Source organism: Hyaena hyaena, unplaced genomic scaffold (assembly GCF_003009895.1).
Source record: "Hyaena hyaena isolate Hyena2069 unplaced genomic scaffold, ASM300989v1 scaffold_135, whole genome shotgun sequence".
NCBI classification, from domain to species: domain Eukaryota; kingdom Metazoa; phylum Chordata; class Mammalia; order Carnivora; family Hyaenidae; genus Hyaena; species Hyaena hyaena.
Genome location: NW_024080767.1, coordinates 420,792 through 441,086, shown reverse-complemented (window position 1 = coordinate 441,086; position 20,295 = coordinate 420,792). Strand labels below are relative to the sequence as shown.

At 38.9% G+C, this 20,295-nt stretch overlaps 1 protein-coding gene and 2 non-coding genes across 3 annotated transcripts; all 3 read right to left on the bottom strand.

Annotated features, from left to right (window-relative positions):
- Positions 1–148: 148 nt before the first annotated feature.
- Positions 149–12,193, bottom strand: CCT6A (chaperonin containing TCP1 subunit 6A). The gene is made up of 14 exons (XM_039238079.1): positions 11,944–12,193; positions 11,415–11,478; positions 8,880–9,014; positions 7,913–8,086; positions 7,145–7,248; positions 6,205–6,315; positions 5,780–5,939; positions 5,606–5,688; positions 4,339–4,435; positions 3,888–4,035; positions 2,591–2,724; positions 1,948–2,050; positions 1,379–1,451; positions 149–1,135 (listed from the first exon to the last, which is right to left on the bottom strand). Exons 1-14 carry the CDS (start codon positions 12,078–12,080, stop codon positions 1,063–1,065), a joined length of 1,596 nt encoding a protein of 531 aa, XP_039094010.1. The 5' UTR covers positions 12,081–12,193; the 3' UTR covers positions 149–1,062.
- On the bottom strand, positions 3,707–3,844 carry LOC120235695. Its single transcript, XR_005529479.1, has one exon. It is a non-coding gene; the product is annotated as a small nucleolar RNA SNORA15 (small nucleolar RNA).
- LOC120235696 lies at positions 8,188–8,321 on the bottom strand. The gene has a single exon (XR_005529480.1). It is a non-coding gene; the product is annotated as a small nucleolar RNA SNORA22 (small nucleolar RNA).
- Positions 12,194–20,295: the final 8,102 nt, after the last annotated feature.

Sequence of the window (20,295 nt, the reverse complement as noted above, 5' to 3'; positions counted from 1 at the left end):
TGGATTACTGTGGCTGGGAGCCAGAGAAGCGGTGGTATCCAGGGACTGTGGCGTCCCACAAGCTCAGTACATTTCGACAAATTTCCTGGGTTTTTATATTCAAGTTCCTTTTGGGCCCTGGAATACCATTTCAAGATCACAGAAAAGGTTTCAATTTAATATTTATTGCACACTCACTGTAGGTAACTGCCAAGTCCTCAAAAATACAAGGCTTTGCAACAATTTCACTGTCAAAGGCTGCAAAGGAGCTCTACCAACTATAAAAACAATTTTGTGAAAACGGGGAGAGAACAGTAACTTGGGTGTGAAAAAGACGACACTATAGCTTGGGATGGATGGGCAGGTACTTCAGCATAAGGCCAGGGGCAGGGGTGTGAAAATCTGGTCCACATGAACATCTATCCTTTAGCCCCCATGTCTTAAAGGGTGTTTTTACCTCTGTCTCCTCTATTTCTAGTTTTCTCTCTTCATACTCTGTTTATTCAACTCCCTTGCCCCTACTTCACCCAACTTTTCTGGGGAGCATTTCAGCAAAAGTACTTTAAAAGTACTAAAAGTCCAAACAAATGATCCAACAGTTTTACTCAGGAATTTATACTAAAGAAAGAGATGCTTCCAAAATCTTAAGGTACCTTAAGTATGATTTACATTTGCATTAGAACTTACAAGTGTGACAAAAGGGAATCACTGGATAAATTAAAATAGATCCATTAGAAGAAATTATTAAACCAGTAAATTTGTTTTTCAAGGACCATTTAATAACAAGGTAGATAACATATACTTGTCTAACACAGTACTTTTAGATCACTGAAGCTAAAGCAAAACATCCTGGTTCATTGAGTGAAAATGGTCTGCTTAATATGTATAAACTGCAGTGCAATTAAAAAAAATACTGTAATTATAATTTCAGAACTTCAGAATTTGAGTGTCAGTGTTCTTTTTCATATGGGAAAAGAAAATGCTTTTGAAAATCATTTGAAGCTTGGATGAAAATTCCATAGTTATATTCTTAGGATCACTCCATAGTCTTCATGATACAGATGACACAAAGGAAGCTTCAATTCAACCTTTTAGAGAAGACATTCCAGCTCGCATGATCTCATCAACCAGGAGAATGTTGGTGGCAATCACAGTGCTGAAAGGTGACGGAAAATCAGATGGATCAGATGTGACATACGAACACCAAACTGCAAATTATATCCAATTAAGTTTCTCCTTTCCCCTCCAAAACATAGAAGGCTAGTTTAGCTTCTATACTTTCAGCTGATTACATTTTTATGAAAGAAAAAAACAAAAAAACCCAAGTAGTTAAACATACCAAATTAAGAGTATGAGAATTCCTTAAAGGTTATTTTAGTTTTGGCTTTCTCAAACTTACCAGGAGTGAAGAAGCTGTTTCTTTACACAATAGTTATCCCATATGCCTACTTCAGCAGCTACCATTGGCTCACCTGTAAAGTAACCCAGTATTCTTAAAAATCACACACAGAAGGTTGTAAGATCAGAACGCAAAGAGGACAAAGTATTTTGTGATTTGCTCATCACTGTTCTCATTATCCAAAGTTCCTCAATTAGTCCACTTATGCTCCAAACAAGGATCTCTACTCAGAAGACATCCAGTAATAGTAATGTACTATTTGGTTACCAAATGTCTGAACATCTCTTATTTTTCCAGACACATTCTTATTTGTTCATATTAAAGGAGAGCACCTGAACTGGCCAAATGGGCCTATTCATTTCCCTCATTCCAAAAACCTTTTCTGTTAACCTGAATGTATAGGATGCTGTTGAAAATAACAGGTCTTACAATTACTGCACACGTATACCTGTTCTCTTTCTTCCACTCTACTTTTTCCCAACATTCTTTTGTTCCCATTTTTGATCCTCCTTGATTTTACCTCACCTGAATCTATAGTTCTCCTCCTATAAACATTTGTGTTCTCTTACCTGTGTTCAAATCCACACCCACAAGTTGACCTGATTCTGAATGCTCTGCTTGAACTTTAACTAGTGTTTCCTGAAGGTCAAAACCAGAATTCTGAGCAAGAACCTAAAACAAATAAATTTAATCCTTTAAAAGACAGAACTCTAAAAAGTGATAAGCAGTCTACAATAAATGAACCATAATTCCAATGAGTAAAATCAAACAAACAAAAAAAACCCCTAATGTAGACAGACCTGTATTTATGTTCACTTCAGAGAATAACTAAATATAACATTTGTTACTAAACAAATTATTAACCCACCCCAAGCCCAGCAATACACTGGTCATAAACTTTACCTCTAAAACAGCATACATGGGAATAAAAACAAAAAGCAAGCTTGTACTCGAGTATAACTCCTACACTGTAAACTCTTAATTAACATAGTTTATCTCCTGCCATCTGAAACTTCAGATACTCAACTCCCTTCCCTCCCTTCCATGGGAACCAAATACATTTGGATGAGTGATATCTGCTCTAGGTATATTAGGGAGAAAATAAATAAAACTTGTTTACTCAAAATCTACAGTATTAAAAAAAAATCCCACTGTCAAAAAGCTTTCATCAGGTAAATCACTGTGATGTAGTTAAGAAAACGGTATTCATACCTTGGGAATAATGAGCAATGCATCAGCAAATGCTTGCACTCCAAGTTGGGCCCTGCCTTTTACACTGGGCTTATATTTAATCAAGGCCTCTGCCATTGCCACTTCCACTGCACCAGCACCTGGAACTACACAGCCTGTGGGGGGAGAAAGAGAGAAATGTTGAGCTGCAATATACCATCCATCCCTCAAATGGCAGAGGCATCCACTCCTCTAGTAAACAAGAACAGTACAAATGTGGAGGATTTGGAGGCTGGCGTCAAGGGTATTGCCATCATTTTCCCAGCCTTTGGATCAAAGGAGGAGGAATTTTTTTTTTTTTTTTTTTTTTACAAATAGTTTATTGTCAAATTAGTTTCCACATAACACCCAGTGCTCATCCCCACAAGCGTCCTCCTCCATGCCCCTCCCCCCTCCCCCCCACATCCATCAGTCCTCAGTTTTTGTCAGCATTCAAGAGTCTCTCATGGTTTGCCTCTCTCCCTTTCCCCCACCATTTCCCCCCTTCTTCTCCCCCTTGTTCCTCCGTCAAGTTCCTCCTAATCCTCCTATACGTGCAACCATATGATATTTGTCCTTCTTTGCCTGACTTATTTCGCTCAGCATAACACCCTCAAGGTCCATCCATGTTGCTACACATGGCCAGATTTCACTGTTTCTCATTGCCATGTAGTATTCCATGGTATAGATAAACCACATCTTCTTGATCCATTCATCTGTTGATGGACACTTAGGCTCTTTCCATGTTTTAGCTATTGTGGAGAGTGCTGCTATGAACATTGGGGTACATGTGCTCCTATGCCTCAGCATTTCTGTATCCCTTGGGTAAATTCCTAGCAGTGCTATTGCTGGGTCACAGGGGAGTTCTATTGTTAGTTTCCTGAGGAACCTCCACACTGTTTTCCAGAGGGGCTGTACCAGTTTACATTCGAATGTAGGATAATTTTTAAGGAAATTAACAAACATACATAAAAGCCACTCATTTCTTGAGAATTCAGCATAACCACCACAGTGTTAATACTGAACTTGAAAGCAATACAAGCAACACATCAAATAGCAAAATGGCTCAATTTAACTAGTACTTGGAAGCTCCTGCAAGGTCTTAGCATTAGTTCATTTATTTGTATCCATTTTTAATCGTGATATGCTATAAAAAAGCTTAGCATACCATTACAGGCATCTTAAAGGGAAGACTACTTTTGCATGGTGTCTGGCTGTGTAAATTATGGATAAAAAGAACACAGTATTCAGCCATGCCTTTCACACTAGCAAAAGAATATAAATACAATAAGGACCTTACCGTCATCAATAGCATTTTTAACAGCCCTCAAGCCATCTCTTATTGCGTCTTTGATCTGGGTTAGTGTGTGCTTATTTGGTCCTTTGACCAATAATGTGACAGAGCGAGGGTTGTTACATTTTTCAATAAAGGTGAATTTCTCTTCTCCCTATGTGAAAAAGAGATATTTTCAAAAACAGGATATGGTTACACAAAGAATGAAGACAAGAATAGCTTACGGAAGAATAAGTAGTATATTAATAAGGGAACAACATACCAATCACATTAATAAATTACTTCCTTAAAAAGAAATGTGATTATTCCCATCAATGGCTTACCATTACCATACATAAGCATCAAAATGTATGTAAACAAACCAAAAATCTGATCCTAAGTTTGAATGAATTTTTACTACTGAAGAACTCACGAACCAAAAATCATTGTATTATCTTCAGAAGGAAAATACACTTACCAATGTATACTCATACACAAGTCCTGCATGTCCCAAACAATCAGGATTTAGGTCATCAAGGGAATTTAGAGCTACTCCACCACAAGCAAGAGTCAGCCTGAAATATTTAAAGTGTTTTAAGGGAAACGTGTAAGTGGCTTTGTTATGTCTGAAGAGATTAATGATTTTTAGGAAGCAATCTTTCAGAATTACGTGCCAAAATTAATTTTTTTAATATTAAAAAAAATTTTTAATGTTTTACTTATTTCTGAGAGAGAGACAGACAACATGAGCAGGGGAGGGTCAGAGAGAGAGAGAGGGAGATACAGAATCTTAAAAAGGCTCCAGGCTCTGAGCTACCTCTCAGCACAGAGCCTGACACAGGGCTCGAACCCACGAACTGTGAGATTACGACCTGAGTCAAAGTCAGACACTTAACCGACTAAGCCACCCAGATGCCCCTCAAAATTAATTTTTTAAAATGTATTTTAACTTAAGCCATCCCATTCACCACCAATCAGCTAAAAACCGGTCTTTTCTCCAAACTCACCACTTAAACTAGTCTTTCAAAGTTAGAAAATCCTCCTCTGTTAAGAAATCTAAATAAAGGTGAACAAAAGCTCTTTATTGTGGTGAGCTCTGAGGAAAAGTAGTTCTCTGAAACCCCTTCATGCTATCTCTTGACATGGCAATGTACATATACATTTCATGGTTTAAAACCAAAACAAGTATATACCAATGTTCACAGCAGCATTACAACAGCCAAAAGGAAGAAACTCAAATGTCCACTGATAAAATGGATAAAGAAAATGTGATATATCCATACAGTGGAGTATTAGTCATCCTTAAAAAGAATGAGATTCTAACAGGCTATATACAACACAGATAACTCTGAAGTATCATCCTAAGTGAAGAGGCCAGACACAAAAGGACAAATCCTACATGATTCCCTTATACAAGGTACCAAATTTAGAGACAAAGTAGAATATTCTACAATAGTAGAATACCAGGCGTGGGAGAAACAAGGTTATTATTTAATGAGTAGAATTTCAGTTTGGGAAGATGGAAAAGTTCTAGAAATGAATGATGATGGTTGCACAACAACGTGAATGTAACTTAATGTCACTGGATTATAATTTGAAAAAAATGAGGAAAATGATAAATTTTATATGATCTATATTTTGTCACAATAAAAATGCAGTAACAGAAGAAAAAGAAAAAGTTAACACTTCAGTTAACTTGCAAAATAAGTAAAATCTACATCACCAAGATAATCTGGCATCCGTACCTTTCCATATTTCTCCTTTTAGCTCTCCGCAGAGCTACTATGCCTTCTTTTGCAAGAGCATCTAAGGAAAAGGGGTCAATTCCCTATATGAAAAACAAGTTAGTTTTAATAGAAGTCACCTTAAAAATAACAAGGAAGAATAAATTCATTTACAAAGCCAAACTTCATTCTCACCTTTTGATTAATAACCACAAATCCTTTATCTGAATCACCACAGACTTTCTTTTTCAGTTCTATTATTTTTTTAACTCTATCTTCAATGAATTTTCTTTCGGCTTTTACAAGCTTCTCTCTCTCTTCTGCACTCTTGTAAAAAAAGCCAGAATTCACTTCTCTATTAAAAAAAAAAAAGTTAGGGGTGGGAAAATGTTTATTTTTTGAGAAGATAAACCAGCCTAAGAAACTGGGTTAATCCTGAGATTTAACAAATAGTTACCGAACTCCAATCCTATCCCTGGAATGTTGTCAGAAGTTATTTTCCGTGACTCACCAAAACCCAAATGAGGCATTACTATCCTTAGAGTAATCTCACAAGTGACTTGCCCAAAATACCAAGCTCCTCCACCCCTCTACTCCATTTGTAAGGGCTACAGACTCACGTTTTTTCATATTCTAATGACACGTTGCACGTGAGGATGTATGCATCTTCTAATCTTTTTTTCATATCAGGATGCCTTGCCCCATGGTCCAAAACAAGACCTCTGATTAAGCTGTTAAAATACATAATAATTTATATTGTTATTGATTTCCAAATGCTATATAACATATGCTAACGAAATTCAAACACTGAATTGAGACTGTATTGGTAATTTTCACAGAATTTTATTTCTCCAGTTTCTGAACAAGACTTTTGGGTGAAACCCAGGCACGTTCAATTATGGAAAAGCAATATCCAGAACATAAAAAACACAACTCATTCAAAAAAAAGTAACAACCCTTATCTTGTACAGAAAATTCTATAGAGAAATAGTTGCAAATGGTAGGCTATTAAATTGTGATCACCTCCTTTAAAACATATTTCTTTTAAAGTTTCTTTATTCAATTTGAGAGAGAGAGAGAGCATAGCATGTGTGCACGAGTGGGGGAAGGGCAGAGAGAGGAGAGCAAGAATCCCAAGCAGGCTTGAACTGCCAGCATGAGCCTGATGTGGGACTCAAACTCACGGACGGTGAGATCATGACCTGAACTGAAACCAAGAGATGGAGGCTGAGCCACCCAGGTGCCCTTAAAAAATATTTCTGAACTTGGTCACTGAAATATAACACATGTATTTTAAATTCCCCAACAGATGCTTTGTATCCCACAGTTCAATAAGTCACTGATGTAGCTCACTTTCCAAAATCATTCTGACTATAAACACATCATACCCGTAACTTCAAGAGGAAACACTACTGAGCAAACTAAATACTCACTTAGGCAATACACAGGAATTCAAAGACAAACAGAAATCCCCCACAAAAACCGAAACAGATGTACCATAAAACGTGTCTGTAAATATGTAAACATACTTTAAGGATTTCATAGCATCCTACCACCTACCTTGTATCAGTTTCAGATTTATGTTTCATCTCCATGATCTCAACCATGAAGAGGTCAATAGGTTCATCTTGTTTTTTAATGGCCAAAATGGAATCCACCACAGCCTACAATAGGAGCATAACCATTACATGAATTTGATTTGCAGAAGTACAGACACTTATGTTGCTTGCTCTTCAGAGAAGTGTAGTTTCTTTAGTCTCTGAACTGATCTAAGCCATTCTCTAGAGCTAACAGAATACATTATTTATAAAGGATTGAGTCATTTACATTTCTCACATCTCAAGTTAGAATTATGTAAAGAATCACTGACATCCCTACTATTTTATTAAAAACACCGATGACAGATTTTTTTAAATAAATAAAATCTCCATTTTATAAACCTTTAATGGAAACTCTGGTTATATCTTTATAACCTGGTCAGGTATACTATTATTTGATTTTCTCATTTTACGTTTCAGGCAGATATCAGCTACTCAGTGCCAGAAAAAGGAAACTACTTATTTCACATGTATGACACTGTGAATTTTTAATTTTTTTTAATGTTTGTTTTTTTCGCCTGGGGGGGGGAAGGGGAGGATGCAGTGGAGAGAAAGAATCCCAAGTAGACTCCCAATGTCGACGCAGGGCTGAGCCAAAATCAAGAGTTGGAAACTCAATGGACTGAGCCACCCAGGTGCCCTGACATTGTGACGCATCCTGTAATTGGAACTAGGAAATAAATCTTCAGTAAAGGAGTACTGTACCAGACAAATGTCATATTTAACATACCTCTGTTAAGACATCAGCAAGTTCAGCATGCACTTTAGTACGCAGAGACGTTCTGGCCACATCTATAAGTGTTTCTCTATCCATTTCTTTGCTCACTTTGACTTGTTCCAGAAACTGAAGTGCTTTTTCCTTTGCAGCTTCAAATCCTTCTGTTATTATTCTGGGATGAAGACCCTACAAACATACAATTATATAACCATCTCTAACACTGCAGTTCTTCAGTTAGATGACAAAGTTAATTTTTAAAGGAATATTCTGGATCATTCATATACTTATAATGTGCTGATTTTTTGAATACATTTAAAAGGATAAACAGCCCTTTCAATGCAGAGGAAAAGAACAGTCATTGCTCTAGCACAGAGTCAAAGCCAAGGGAACTATAAAGCACACTTGGATGTTCACTGTGCAAACCACAAGGAATAATGCCCCAAACTCAAAACTGTCCTCAGGGGGACCATTTATCTTTTCAATTCACATCATTTACTAACAAAAACAAACAGGGAGACCAAGGGTGTGCTTTTCCTCTCTTCCAAGGAATTTCTTGGCATTAGATCACTACTATGGTTTGCTTTAAACTTCAAACTACTCAGGGCTAAAATAAGTTGTGTAATTCTTATTTAAATTTACATTTTAGTTGGCATTTTCCTTACAAATATGCCTAGTCCTGAATATCCGGTTTCTAGATCTCAACTACTAATCTATGTTACAGATACACATAAATCATGTGTAATGTCACTTCATTAAAAAAAAAAAAATCCTGCAGTCCAAGGAAGGCTGTTTAATCTGTCCAGAATCACAATAAACTTGTATAAGATGAGGATATAGTCTCTGGTTCCAAGATTTAAGCCCTCTGCTCTTTACATTCTATTATACTGCCTCACCTACTATTAACACTTCAAATGATATAAATAAAATTCAGATTTTTTGTTTACATAAACTATCACAGAAACACAAGAATCATGCATACTTCAGAAATGTAGAGATCCGCTTGTTTCAGTAGTTCTCCAATGATCAGGACATTGGATGTGGTACCATCACCAGTTATGTCATCCTGGGCTGTTGCTACTTTGGCTATTAAGGAGGCTGTTGGGTGTTGAATTTGCTGGAAATAGAAGAAAAAAATTACTTAAATCCAAACAGTCCAAATAAATATACCTTAAAATGTCTGAAGGGCCTCCTTAAATGCATCTATTTGGATAAATTGCCCAAGTGTTCAGTTACATGCTGTGTTGACTTAAAACTCACCATTAACTATTTTGCACATCAATTTATAGCAACAAAAACATTTTCACATATAGATTTGAGTAGATTATCTCCACTTTACTGAGGAGGAAATCTGAGGCTTAGTTAAGATTTATTGAAGGTGTGAGTTAACAATTAATAGTCAGAAATAATTCCAAATCCATGCATGCTTCTTTATGACAAACCTACGACTCTTCTGAGAATAAACTAGGTTCCTCCTCTTTTTTAGTGTATTTTTTACGTTTATTTTTGAGAGAGAGCAAGAGAGTGAGCAAGCAGGGCAGAGAGAGGAGACACAGAATCCAACACAGACTCCAGGCTCTGAGCTGTCGGCACAGAGCCAGATTGTGGGGGGTTCGAACCTATGAGTAGAGAAATCATGACCTGAGCTGAAGTCAGATGCTTAACCAACTGAGCCACCCAGGTGCCCCTAAACCAGGTTCCTTCTAAAATTAAATCCCAGCAGCCTCCAGGTCAGTTGGAACTGAACAAATAATTAAAAAAAAAAAAAAAAAAAAGAAAAAGTTCTTTTAGTAAAGATCATCAGTGAATGCTAAATCACTGTAGAAAGGTTTTGGAAGAACAGGATATTCATTATGTCTCCAACATCACCCATATATATATATATATATTTTTAAACTGTTTTATTTATTTCTGAGAGAGAGAGAGAGAGAGAGAGAGAGAGAACACAGGGGAGGGTCAGAGAGAGGCAGACACAGAATTCGAAACAGGTTCCAGGCTCTGAGCTAGCTGCTAGCACAGAGCCCAACACAGGGCTCGAACCCACGAACCATGAGATCATGACCTGAGCCGAGTGGGATGCTCAACTGACAGAGCCACCCGGGCGCCCATCACCCATATATTCTTAACAATGTTCCTGTACTGCTTTTGATTTTTAAATCTCCTTATTCTCCAGTAATCTAGAACAGTTCCCCAGTTCTTTTGGGGGCAAGAATATTACATGGACAATACTGTATAATTCTCACTAGATTCATGTGCTTTGAATTTATATTGTATCACACAATAAAAAATGCAAGTAAAAAAAAAGTCTCATAGATATGGCTTTTCTGACATCAAGTTTAAACTATGACTCAAAGTGTTGTCTGCTAGCACAGGTCACCACTTAGCCAACTAAAAACAAACTAAAACTAACCTCCTCCTAGGTTAGCTAATCCTTACTGAAGATGCTTACAAATATCAGCATATTGGGGCGCCTGGGTGGCTTAGTCGGTTAAGCGTCTGACTTTCGCTTAGGTCATGATCTCGCAGTTCATGGGTTCGAGCCCCGCGTCGGGCTCTGTGCTGACTGCCAGCTCAGAGCCTGGAGCCTGTTTCAGAGTCTGTATCTCCCTCTCTCTCTGACCCTCCCCTGCTCACGCTGCCTCTCTCTCTCTCCTAGAAATAAATAAAACATTTAAAAAAATTTAAAAAAAAAAAAAAAAAACAAATATCAGCATACTGAAGGCACTGTACACTACTATCAAAACCCTAAATTTTATTCTGAACTCAAAACACAGGCAAGTCATTTCCTTTTCCTGGATTGTAAGTGCTAGATTTTGGAAACATAGGGAAGAGTAAAACAACTGCTCCTCTCAACAGTCTTATTATATTGTTGGGTTAGCGATAGTAAAGATAAAAGATAAAAAGAGTTTTATCTCCTCTTCAGCTGGAGGTAGAGACCGACCACACAAAAAGTTTTAGAAAAAGTAGCATATGAATAAAAAAATAAAAAGTATAGCCATGATATTTTACGCCAATCTGTGTCAACTGCTCTTAATTTTCCAAATTTTAATAGAGTAAATTTTATTTTTTTAATGTTTTTTTATTTATTTCTGAGAGAGAGAGAAACAGCATGAGCAGGGGAGGGTCACAGAGAGGGAGATACAGAATCAGAAACAGGCTGTCAGCCCAGAGCCCGATGTGGGGCTCGAACCCGCGAACCTGAGATCATGACCTGGGGCGAAGTAGAACACTTAACCGACTGAGCCACCCAGGCGCCCCTAACAGAGTAAATTTTAATAACTACAATCCTTTAACCAAGGACTTACCTGGCAAGAGCAGGGATTCAAAATTGAGTTATCAGACTCCCCAGGGTTCCTCCCGCCATTGTACTGTCAGTACTATCACTTATAATATTCCTTTTCTACTTTTCCTCCAGAAATAGTGATTTCTCCTATTTTGAGATGAACATAAAAAATCTTGCAAATTAGATGTAATACGGAAAATCAAGACTTTTTGACCTAGTATAGCAGCCTCTCACCATTTCATGAAGCAGCACATTGCCATCTTTAGTAAGCTTGATGTCTCCAGCACCAGAAACAAGCCTGTTCAATCAATGGGCAGAAATGAATCACAGAGTGACTTTTTCAATAGAGACCAAATTAAGAGTCCATTCAAATCGGGCTTTACCCATATCCTGGGGGGACTTGGGGGGGGGGCATGCGGCTGGTTCTCTCTACCCAGTAACAGAAATGATGCTGTGCCCACCCCCTCCCTTCACACACACCCAAAAAACAGTCGGCCGAACCCTTAGGGTTGCTGGAGTTCACGGAGCGGAGAGCGCCGCGCACGCGGGCAGCTTTGTTCTCCGCAGAGACGGCATCGGTTATGAGGAAACAGCCCGGGTAGGAACCAGGGTCGACCCGAAGTATGCGGGTTAAGTAGGGCCGTAGCCGCGAGCAGAGGCCTGGGGGCGGCGGGCTCAAGGCCGCGGTCCCCGCCGCCATGCCGGCGACAGCTCGAGGTGCCTGGTGCCCGCCCGACCCCCCTCCCCGCCGGCCCCGCCTTACATCTTCATGGTGCCCTTAGGCCCCAAGTTGGTCCTCAGCACGTCCTGCAGCCCCCGGGCCGCGCTGATGTTGACCGCTAGTGCCGCCTGGGCCCTGGCCACCTCGGCCTTGGGGTTCAGGGTCTTCACGGCCGCCATAGCTAACCACTACAGGAAGAGGAGGAGACCCGGCGTGCGGAGTGCCCAAAGCCGGCTCAAGCGTGGCCTGGAGACGCCACCCGGGTCTTCTGGAAAAGTCGGGCGCGTCCGGCCCGTCCCCAGCGTGCCCGCGCGCTGCTGCCATTGGGCCACGAGTCGGCCAGCGCCGCTCATTGGCTCGCGGCGCCTGCGGTCCCGCCCCTCGCGGCGGGTCCCCGGCGCCATTGCGCACGAGAGGGCCATGCTCTCCCGGCCGTAGGGCGCGCAGTTTTCCGGTGTCGCCGCCAGCCTGGCCCGGCGTTGCAGGCCCGGGGCCTGGGGACGGAGGCGGGGCGGGGCGCGCGGCCGCTCTGCGCCCGGCTGGGCCTGTGGGCGGCGCACTGGCCGGCGTGACTGCAGTGTGGGCCGCTGTTCCCTAGAGGTCTCTGGCCGCGGGTGTAGGGTTGGCTTCCCCCCTCCCCCACTCGCGCGGTTTGCTCTGCTTCCTCCCCTTGCTGCTTTTCTCCCCGTCACCAGTGTTTTCTTGACTTTATACTGTGCGCCTGCAGGGCTTCTAGGTGCTTTGGCGACACAAAAGTGAATCTGATAAGGGCTCTCCCCCAATGTTCTAAGTGTTTTAAGCCTAGGGAAGATGAAGAGCTAGAATGCAAGGTAGAAAATGCTCGATGCGGGGCGCCTGGATGGCTCAGTTGGTTAAGCGTCGGACATCAGCTCAGGTCATGATCTCGCGGTTCGTGGGTTCAAGCCCCGCGTCGGGCTCTGTGCTGACAGCTCAGGGCCTGGAGCCTGTTTCAGATTCTGTGTCTCCCTCTTTCTGACCCTCCCCTGCTCACGCTCTCTCTCTCTCTCTCTCTCTCTCTCTCTCTCTCTCTCTCTCTCTCTCTCTCAGAAATAAAACATTAAAGAAAATTCTCGGTGCCTTTTTTATCAAGCTGCAGGATTGGGGCGATGCGGTTGAAGAGAAGCATGTAAAGTTCCACCCTTTGGACTCGGGACTGTGCTGAGGCCTCAGGCTCTCCAGGCAGGTTTTAAAGCTCAAACTTGATGGAGTACTGAGTGGTGTATGTTCTTTGAGAGGACTCTCGCATCCAGCACTCCCATACCATATTAGGTATTCAGAAATGCTTTGTAAATTTAATTTTTTATAAGTAATAACGAAAATTGTTAGAACTCAAAGGTGCCAAAGGGTATCTGGTGAAACGTATGCCCTCTGGTTCAACTTCCTTCAGACAAGCACAATTACCATTAAGATACTCTGAATTTCCAAGAGGTTTTCTGGATTCATAAACTCATGTGCATATAACTATAAGCATCTTCCCCACACAAAATGTCAATTTATAATACACACTCTGGCATATATTATACTTAAAGTATCTTAAGTGACGGTACCATCACCATGTCAGTATGTATAGGGATTCCTCGATATTAGCGGCTGCGTGATATTCTTCGTAGGAATGACAACATTAACTAGCCATCTACTGGTTGATATTTAGGTTGTTCCCCGTCTGCCACTGAAGCTGCAGTGAGTATCTTGGTGTATAATGCTTTTAAGTGGATTTGTATAGTTGAGAATCATAAAAGCATATATATAAATTTGAGTAATAGCATTACACAGGAGACTTGGTTTACTTGCATGCAGATTTATTTAGTGTTTGAGACGTTGGGAAGACATAAGCAGAGATGAAGATTGTGTAATTTCAGGCATGTGCTTGTAGGTAGGAAAAGGGAGTGGATCTCCTGAGGTATAAAATTGAAGGGGGCACCAAAAACTCAGTAATTGAGATCAATAAGATTTTAATGTATTTTTTTAAGTCAAAATTAATACAAGAAATCCACAATGAAGAAATACGCATCTCCACTAACATCATACCAGGCCTTAGAAAAAGCCTCAGCAAAACAGAAGGATCCACATGATCTCTGTAGAAGGGATCTATTTGTCTCTTTCATTCTTCTAGTCTCCATTATCACACTTGCAAGCAAATTAATTATTTTCATTATATGATACAAAAGAGTGTAGCAAAAGAGTGTTGCCTGTATGCTAATGTACATATAGAGTAGGAGAACTTTAATATTTTATTTTCTAATTATTTTTAATGTTTATTCATTTTTGAGAGAGAAGATCTGAATTGGGTTCTGTGCTGACAGCAGAGATGTGCCTAGAATAGGAGAACTTAAGACTATCTTTGGAGGGGCACCTGGGTGGCTTAGTCTGTTAAGCGTCCTACTTTCGCTTAGGTCATGATCTCGCGGTTCGTGGGTTCGAGCCCCGCGTCGGGCTCTGTGCTGACTGCCAGCTCAGAGCCTGGAGCCTATTTCAGAGTCTGTATCTCCCTCTGTCTCTGACCCTCCCCTGCTCACGCTGTCTCTCTCTCTCCTAGAAATAAAAAAAAAATTAAAAAAAAAAAAGACTGTCTTTGGAGAATTTCAAACAAGAGGTCGTGTTGTGGGAGCAGATCCGTTTCAGTCCTTGATGGAAGAAATGGCGGTGGCAGCAGATGTTTAGCTATTTGATACAGGAGAGATTTCAATAAAGAATAAAATTTTAAGGAAAGAACCCTAATGAGGCAAGGTAGTGTATTAGAGTCCAACAATTTGAATTTGAATTCTAGTTTTGCAATGTTTACCAGTAAGGTGACCTTGGACAAGTTACTAAGCTTTTTTGACTCTATCTTCTAATCTTTAAAGTAGGGCTAAGTGACATCTTAGAGAAAATTAAATGCAACTGCATGTGTAACATGCTTTGTGCCAGACATGGCGGATGTTTAGTAATTGCCACTTCTGCTAATATTAATATAATGTAATTAAACTATATAGTTCTCATAGTACCTTCAAATGTAGTGTTTCATTTGATCCTAATATGAATCCTTTCAGTTTAGTAGTGTAGGTATCATTAAACCAGTTTCATGGGTGATTAAATCAACACAGAGAGAGGTTAAATGACCAACAAGGTCACTCTGTGTTATATGCAGAGAGATCCAGAAATCTAGATTTCACCTTTGACTCCTTCCTTAACCGACTAAGCCACCCAGGCGCCCCTATTTTTTCCTTTCTTATAAGTATACCTTTTAGATCCTTTTATTGTTTTTCTTGCATTAATTAGGACTTCTAGTACAATGTTGAAAACGAGTGGTGCGCCATAGCATTCTTGCCTTGTTCCTGATTTTAATGGGAAAACTAGTTTCTCACACTGTTAAGTATGGTTTTAGCTATAGTTTTTTTGTTTGTTTGTAGATATTCTTTATCAAATTGTGGAAGTTCTCTCTTATTCCTAGTTTACTAAGAATTTTTATCATGAATGAGTATTGTTGTATTTTGTCAAATGCTTTTTCTGCATCTATTGATATGATCATGTGATTTCTATTTTGTAACCTGTCAATGTGATGATTACATTAATCGATTCCCAAATGTTGAACTAGCTTTGTATGTCTTAGATAAATCCCATTTGATTGTGGTACGTAATTCTTTTTATATGTTGTTGGGTTCAGTTTGCTAATATTTTGTTGAGAATTTTTGCATCTGTGTTCATGAGAGATACTGTTCTATAGCTGTCTTTTCTTCAGATGTCTTTGTTTTTGATATTAGGGTAATACTTACCTCATTGAATGAGTAAGAAGTAAATATTTCCATTTCTTCTATCCCCTGAAAGAGATTGCAGAGAAATGGCATAATTTCTTCTCTCAATGTTTGGTGGAATCCACCAGTTATCCCATTTGGGCCTGGTCTTTGATTTTAGATAGTTATCAGTTATTGATTGAGTTTCCTTAATGGATATAGGCTGGTTCAAATGGTCTTCTTTAAAACATTTTTTTCATATTTATTTATTTTGAATGGGGGAGAGGGGCAGAGAGAGAGGAAGAGAGGGAATCCCAAGCAGGCTGTATGCTGTCAGCACAGAGCCCACCATGGGGCTCAACACCACAAACCTTGAGATCATGACCTGAGTCAAAATCAGAGTCAGATGCTTAACCAAATGAGCCACACAGGTGCCCCTTCTAATTGTCTTTTTGTGTGAGTTTTGCTAGATGTGTTTTCTAAGACTTGGTCAGTTTCATCTAGTTATCAAATTTGTGTGTGTAGAGTTGTTTATAATATTTCTAAATTATCCTTTTAGTGTCAATGGGATTTGTATCGATGTCCCCTCTTTCATTTCTGATATTTGTAATTTTTGTCCTCTCTCTCTTTTATTTTTTGTTTAGTTAACCTGACTAGAGCCTTAATAATTTTATTGATTTTTTTAATGTTTATTTATTTTTAAAAGACAGAGAGATAGAGCATGAGCAGGGGAGGGGCAGAGAGAGGAGACACAGAGTCTGAAGCAGGCTCCAGGCTTCGAGCTGTCAGCACAGAGCCCGATGTGGGGCTCGAACCCACAAACCGTGAGATCATGACCTGAGCTGAAGTTGGCTGCTTAACCGACTGAGCCACCCAGGTGCCCCAATTTTATTGATCTTTTAAAAGAATCAACTTTTGAGTCTGTTGCTTTTCTGTATTAATTTCTGTTTTCAATTTCATTGATTTCTCCTGTAATTTTTGTTTCTTCTTACTGTGGGTCTGATTTGCTCTTCTTGTTCTAATTTCTTAAGATAGAAACTTAGATTATTGATTTTTAAAATCTTATTTTTCTATTCTAAAATATGCATTCAATACTGTAAACTTCCCTGTAAGCACTGCTTTTACTGCATCCCACAAATTTTGATAAATTGTGTTTCATTTAGTACAAAATATTAAAAACTTTCTCTTAAGAGTTCTTCTTTGACCATATGTTATTTAGAAGTGTGTTGTTTAATTGCTACATTTTGGGGAGGACTATCTTTGTTATTGATTCCTAGTTTAATTTCATTGTGGTCTGAAAGCAGACATCATATGATTTCTATTGTTTGAAGTTTGTTAAGGTACATTTTATGGTGCAGAATGTGGTCTGTCTTGGTGAGTTTACATGTGAACTTAAGAAGAATGTTCCACCTTTGTTGGGTGAAGTGGCATATAGGTGTCGATGATAGCTAATGGGTTGAAGGTGTTACTGAGTTTAACTATGTCCTTGTGCAATTTACTTCTTCATTTAGTAAATATCATGAACTTCTTTATTAGTAGGTGCATTTTTTTAAATGTTTTATTTATTTCTAGGAGAGAGAGAGAGAGACAGCGTGAGCAGGGGAAGGTCAGAGAGAGAGGGAGTCACAGACTGAAACAGGCTCCAGGCTCCGAGCTGGCAGTCAGCACAGAGCCCGACGCGGGGCTCGAACCAACGAACCGCGAGATCATGACCCAAGCGAAAGTCAGATGCTTAACCGACTAAGCCACCCAGGCACCCCAGTAGGTGCATTTTTATATCAGCATTATTGATGAGAGCATATTTCACTGACCATGATTTTTTTTAATCATTCTAACTCTTTGGAACTTTAGATATAATTCTGTAGTGCTAAGTATATTCATATTGTTGTGGGTAATAGGTATCCAGAATTTTTCATCTTGTAAATCTGAAATTCTCTACCCAATAAACAATTTCAGAGCATAAGCTTTTAATATTGATTAAGTCTGTTATTATTTTTTCTTTGTGCTTTTAGTGTCATGTCTAAGAACTATTTGCCTAACCCTAGGTCATAAGATTTTCTCCTACATTTTTTTCTAAAAGTTTTGTAGTTTGGTGTTTATTTGTTTGTTTACTTATGTATTTTCTTTCTTTCTGTCTTTCTTTCTTGTCTCAAGTTAGTTAACATACAGTATAGTCTTGGCTTCAGGAGTAGAACCCAGTGATTCATCGCTTACATATAACATCCAGTGTTCATCCTAACAAGTGCCCTTTTTAATGCCCATCACTCATTTAACCCATCCCCCCATGCTCCCACACCCACCATCCCTCAGTTTGTTACTGTATTTAAGAGTCTCTTATGGTATGCCTCCATGTCTGTTTTTTCTTATTTTTCCTTCCCTTTCCCATGTTCGTCTGTTAAGTTTCTCAAATTCCACATATGAGTGAAATCATTTGATATCTATCTTTCTCTGACTGACTTGTTTCCCTTAGCATAATCCCTCTAGCTCCATCCATGTTGTTGCAAATGGCAAGATTTCATTCTTTTTCATTGCCGAGTAGTATTCTGTTGTGTATATATATCACATCTTCTTAATCTGTTTATCAGTTTATAGACATTTGGGCTCCTTCCATAATTTGGCTATTGTTGATAGTGCTGCTATAAACATTGGGGTGCATGTGCCCCTTTGAATCAGCATTTTTGTATCCTTTGGAGAAATTCCTAGTAGTGTAATTGCTAGGTCATAGTGTAGTTCATTCATTCATTCATTCATTCATTCATTTATTGAGAAACTTTAACACTGTTTTCCAGAATGGCTGTACCAGTTTGCATTCCCACCAGTGGTGCAGTAGGGCTCCCCATTCTCCACATCCTTACCCATATCTGTTGTTTCCTGAGTTGTTAATTTTAGCCATTCTGACTGTTATGAGGTGGTATTTCATTGTGGCTTTGATTTGTATTGCCCTGATGATGAGTGATGTTGAACATTTTTTCATTTGTCTGTTAGACATTTAGATGTCTTCTTTGGAAAAGTCTATTCATGTCTTCTGCCCTTTACTTCACTGGATTATTTGTTTTTTGGGTGTTGAGTTTGGTAAGTTCTTTATAGATTTTGGATACTAACGCTTTATCTCATATGTCATTTGTAGATATCTTCTCCCGTTCCATCAGTGCCTTTTAGTTTTATTGATTGTTTCCTTTGCTGTGCAGAGGCTTTTTATCTTGATTATGTCCCAATATTTCAATTTTGCTTTTATTTCCCTTGCCTCTGGAGATATGTCAAGTAAGAAGTTGCCGTGGTTGAGGTCAACCTGTTTTCTCCTATAGGATTTTGATGATTTTTTGTCTCACATTTAGGTCTTTCAAGCATTTTGAATTTATTTTTGTGTATGGTGTAAGAAAGTGGTTCAGTTTCATTCTTCTGCATGTTGCTGTCCAGTTCTCCCAGCACCATTTGCTGAAGAGACTGTCTTTTTTCCACTGGATACTCTTTCCTGCTTTGTCGAAGATTAGTTGGCCATACATTTGTGGTTCCATTTCTGAGTTTTCTATTCTATTTCATTGATCTATGTGTCTGCTTTTGTGCCAGTACCATGCTCTCTTGATGGTTACAGCTTTGTAATACAGCTTGAAGTCTGGGATTGTAATGCCTCCAGCTTTGGTTTTCTTTTTCAACATTACTTTAGCTATTTGTTTTTTTGTTTTTGTTTTTGTTTTTGTGGTTCTCTACAGCTTTTAAGATTGTTTGTTCTAGCTTTGTGAAGAATACTGGTGCTATTTTGATAGGGATTGCATTGAATGTTTAGATTGCTTTAGGTAGTGTCGATATTTTAACAATATTTGTTCTTCCAATCAATGAGCATGGGATGTTTTTCCATTTCTTTGTGTCTTCTTCAATTTATTTCACAAATTTTCTATAGTTTACAGCATACAGATCTTTTACCTCTTCGGTTAGGCTTATTCCTAGGAATTTTATGTTTTTTAGTGCAATTGTAAATGGGATCGATTCCTTGATATCTCTTCCCATTGTTTCACTATTGGTGTATAGAAATGCAACCGATTTCTATACATTGATTTTATATCCTGTGACTCTGCTAAATTCATGTGTCAGCACTAACAGTTTTTTGTTAAAGTCGTTTGGGTTTTCCATGTAGAGTATCATGTCATCTGGAAGAATGAAAGTGTGACTTTTCCATTGCCAATTTGGATGCCTTTTATTTTGTTTTGTTGTCTAACTGCTGAGGCTAGGACTTTCTCACACTGTTAAACAACATTGGTGAGAGTGGACCTCCCCTTTGTGTTCCTGACCTTAGGGGAAAGCTCTCAGTTTTTCCCATTAAGGATGAAATTAGCTGTAGGCCTTTCATATATGGCTTTTATGATGTTAAGATATATTCCTTCTATCCCAACTTTCTTGAAGATTTTTATTAAGAAAGGATGCTATATTTTGTCAAATGCTTTTTCTGCATCTATTGATGGGATTATATGGCTCTTGTCTTTCCTTCTGTTAATGTGATGTGTCACATTGATTGGTTTGTGAATATTGAACCCCGCAGTCCAGGAATGAATCATCATGATTCTTTTAATGTACTGTTGAATTCAATTTGCTAGTATCTTGTGAGTTTTTGCATCCAAGTTCATCAGGAATGTTGGCCTGTAATTCTTTTTAGTGGGACCTTTGTCTG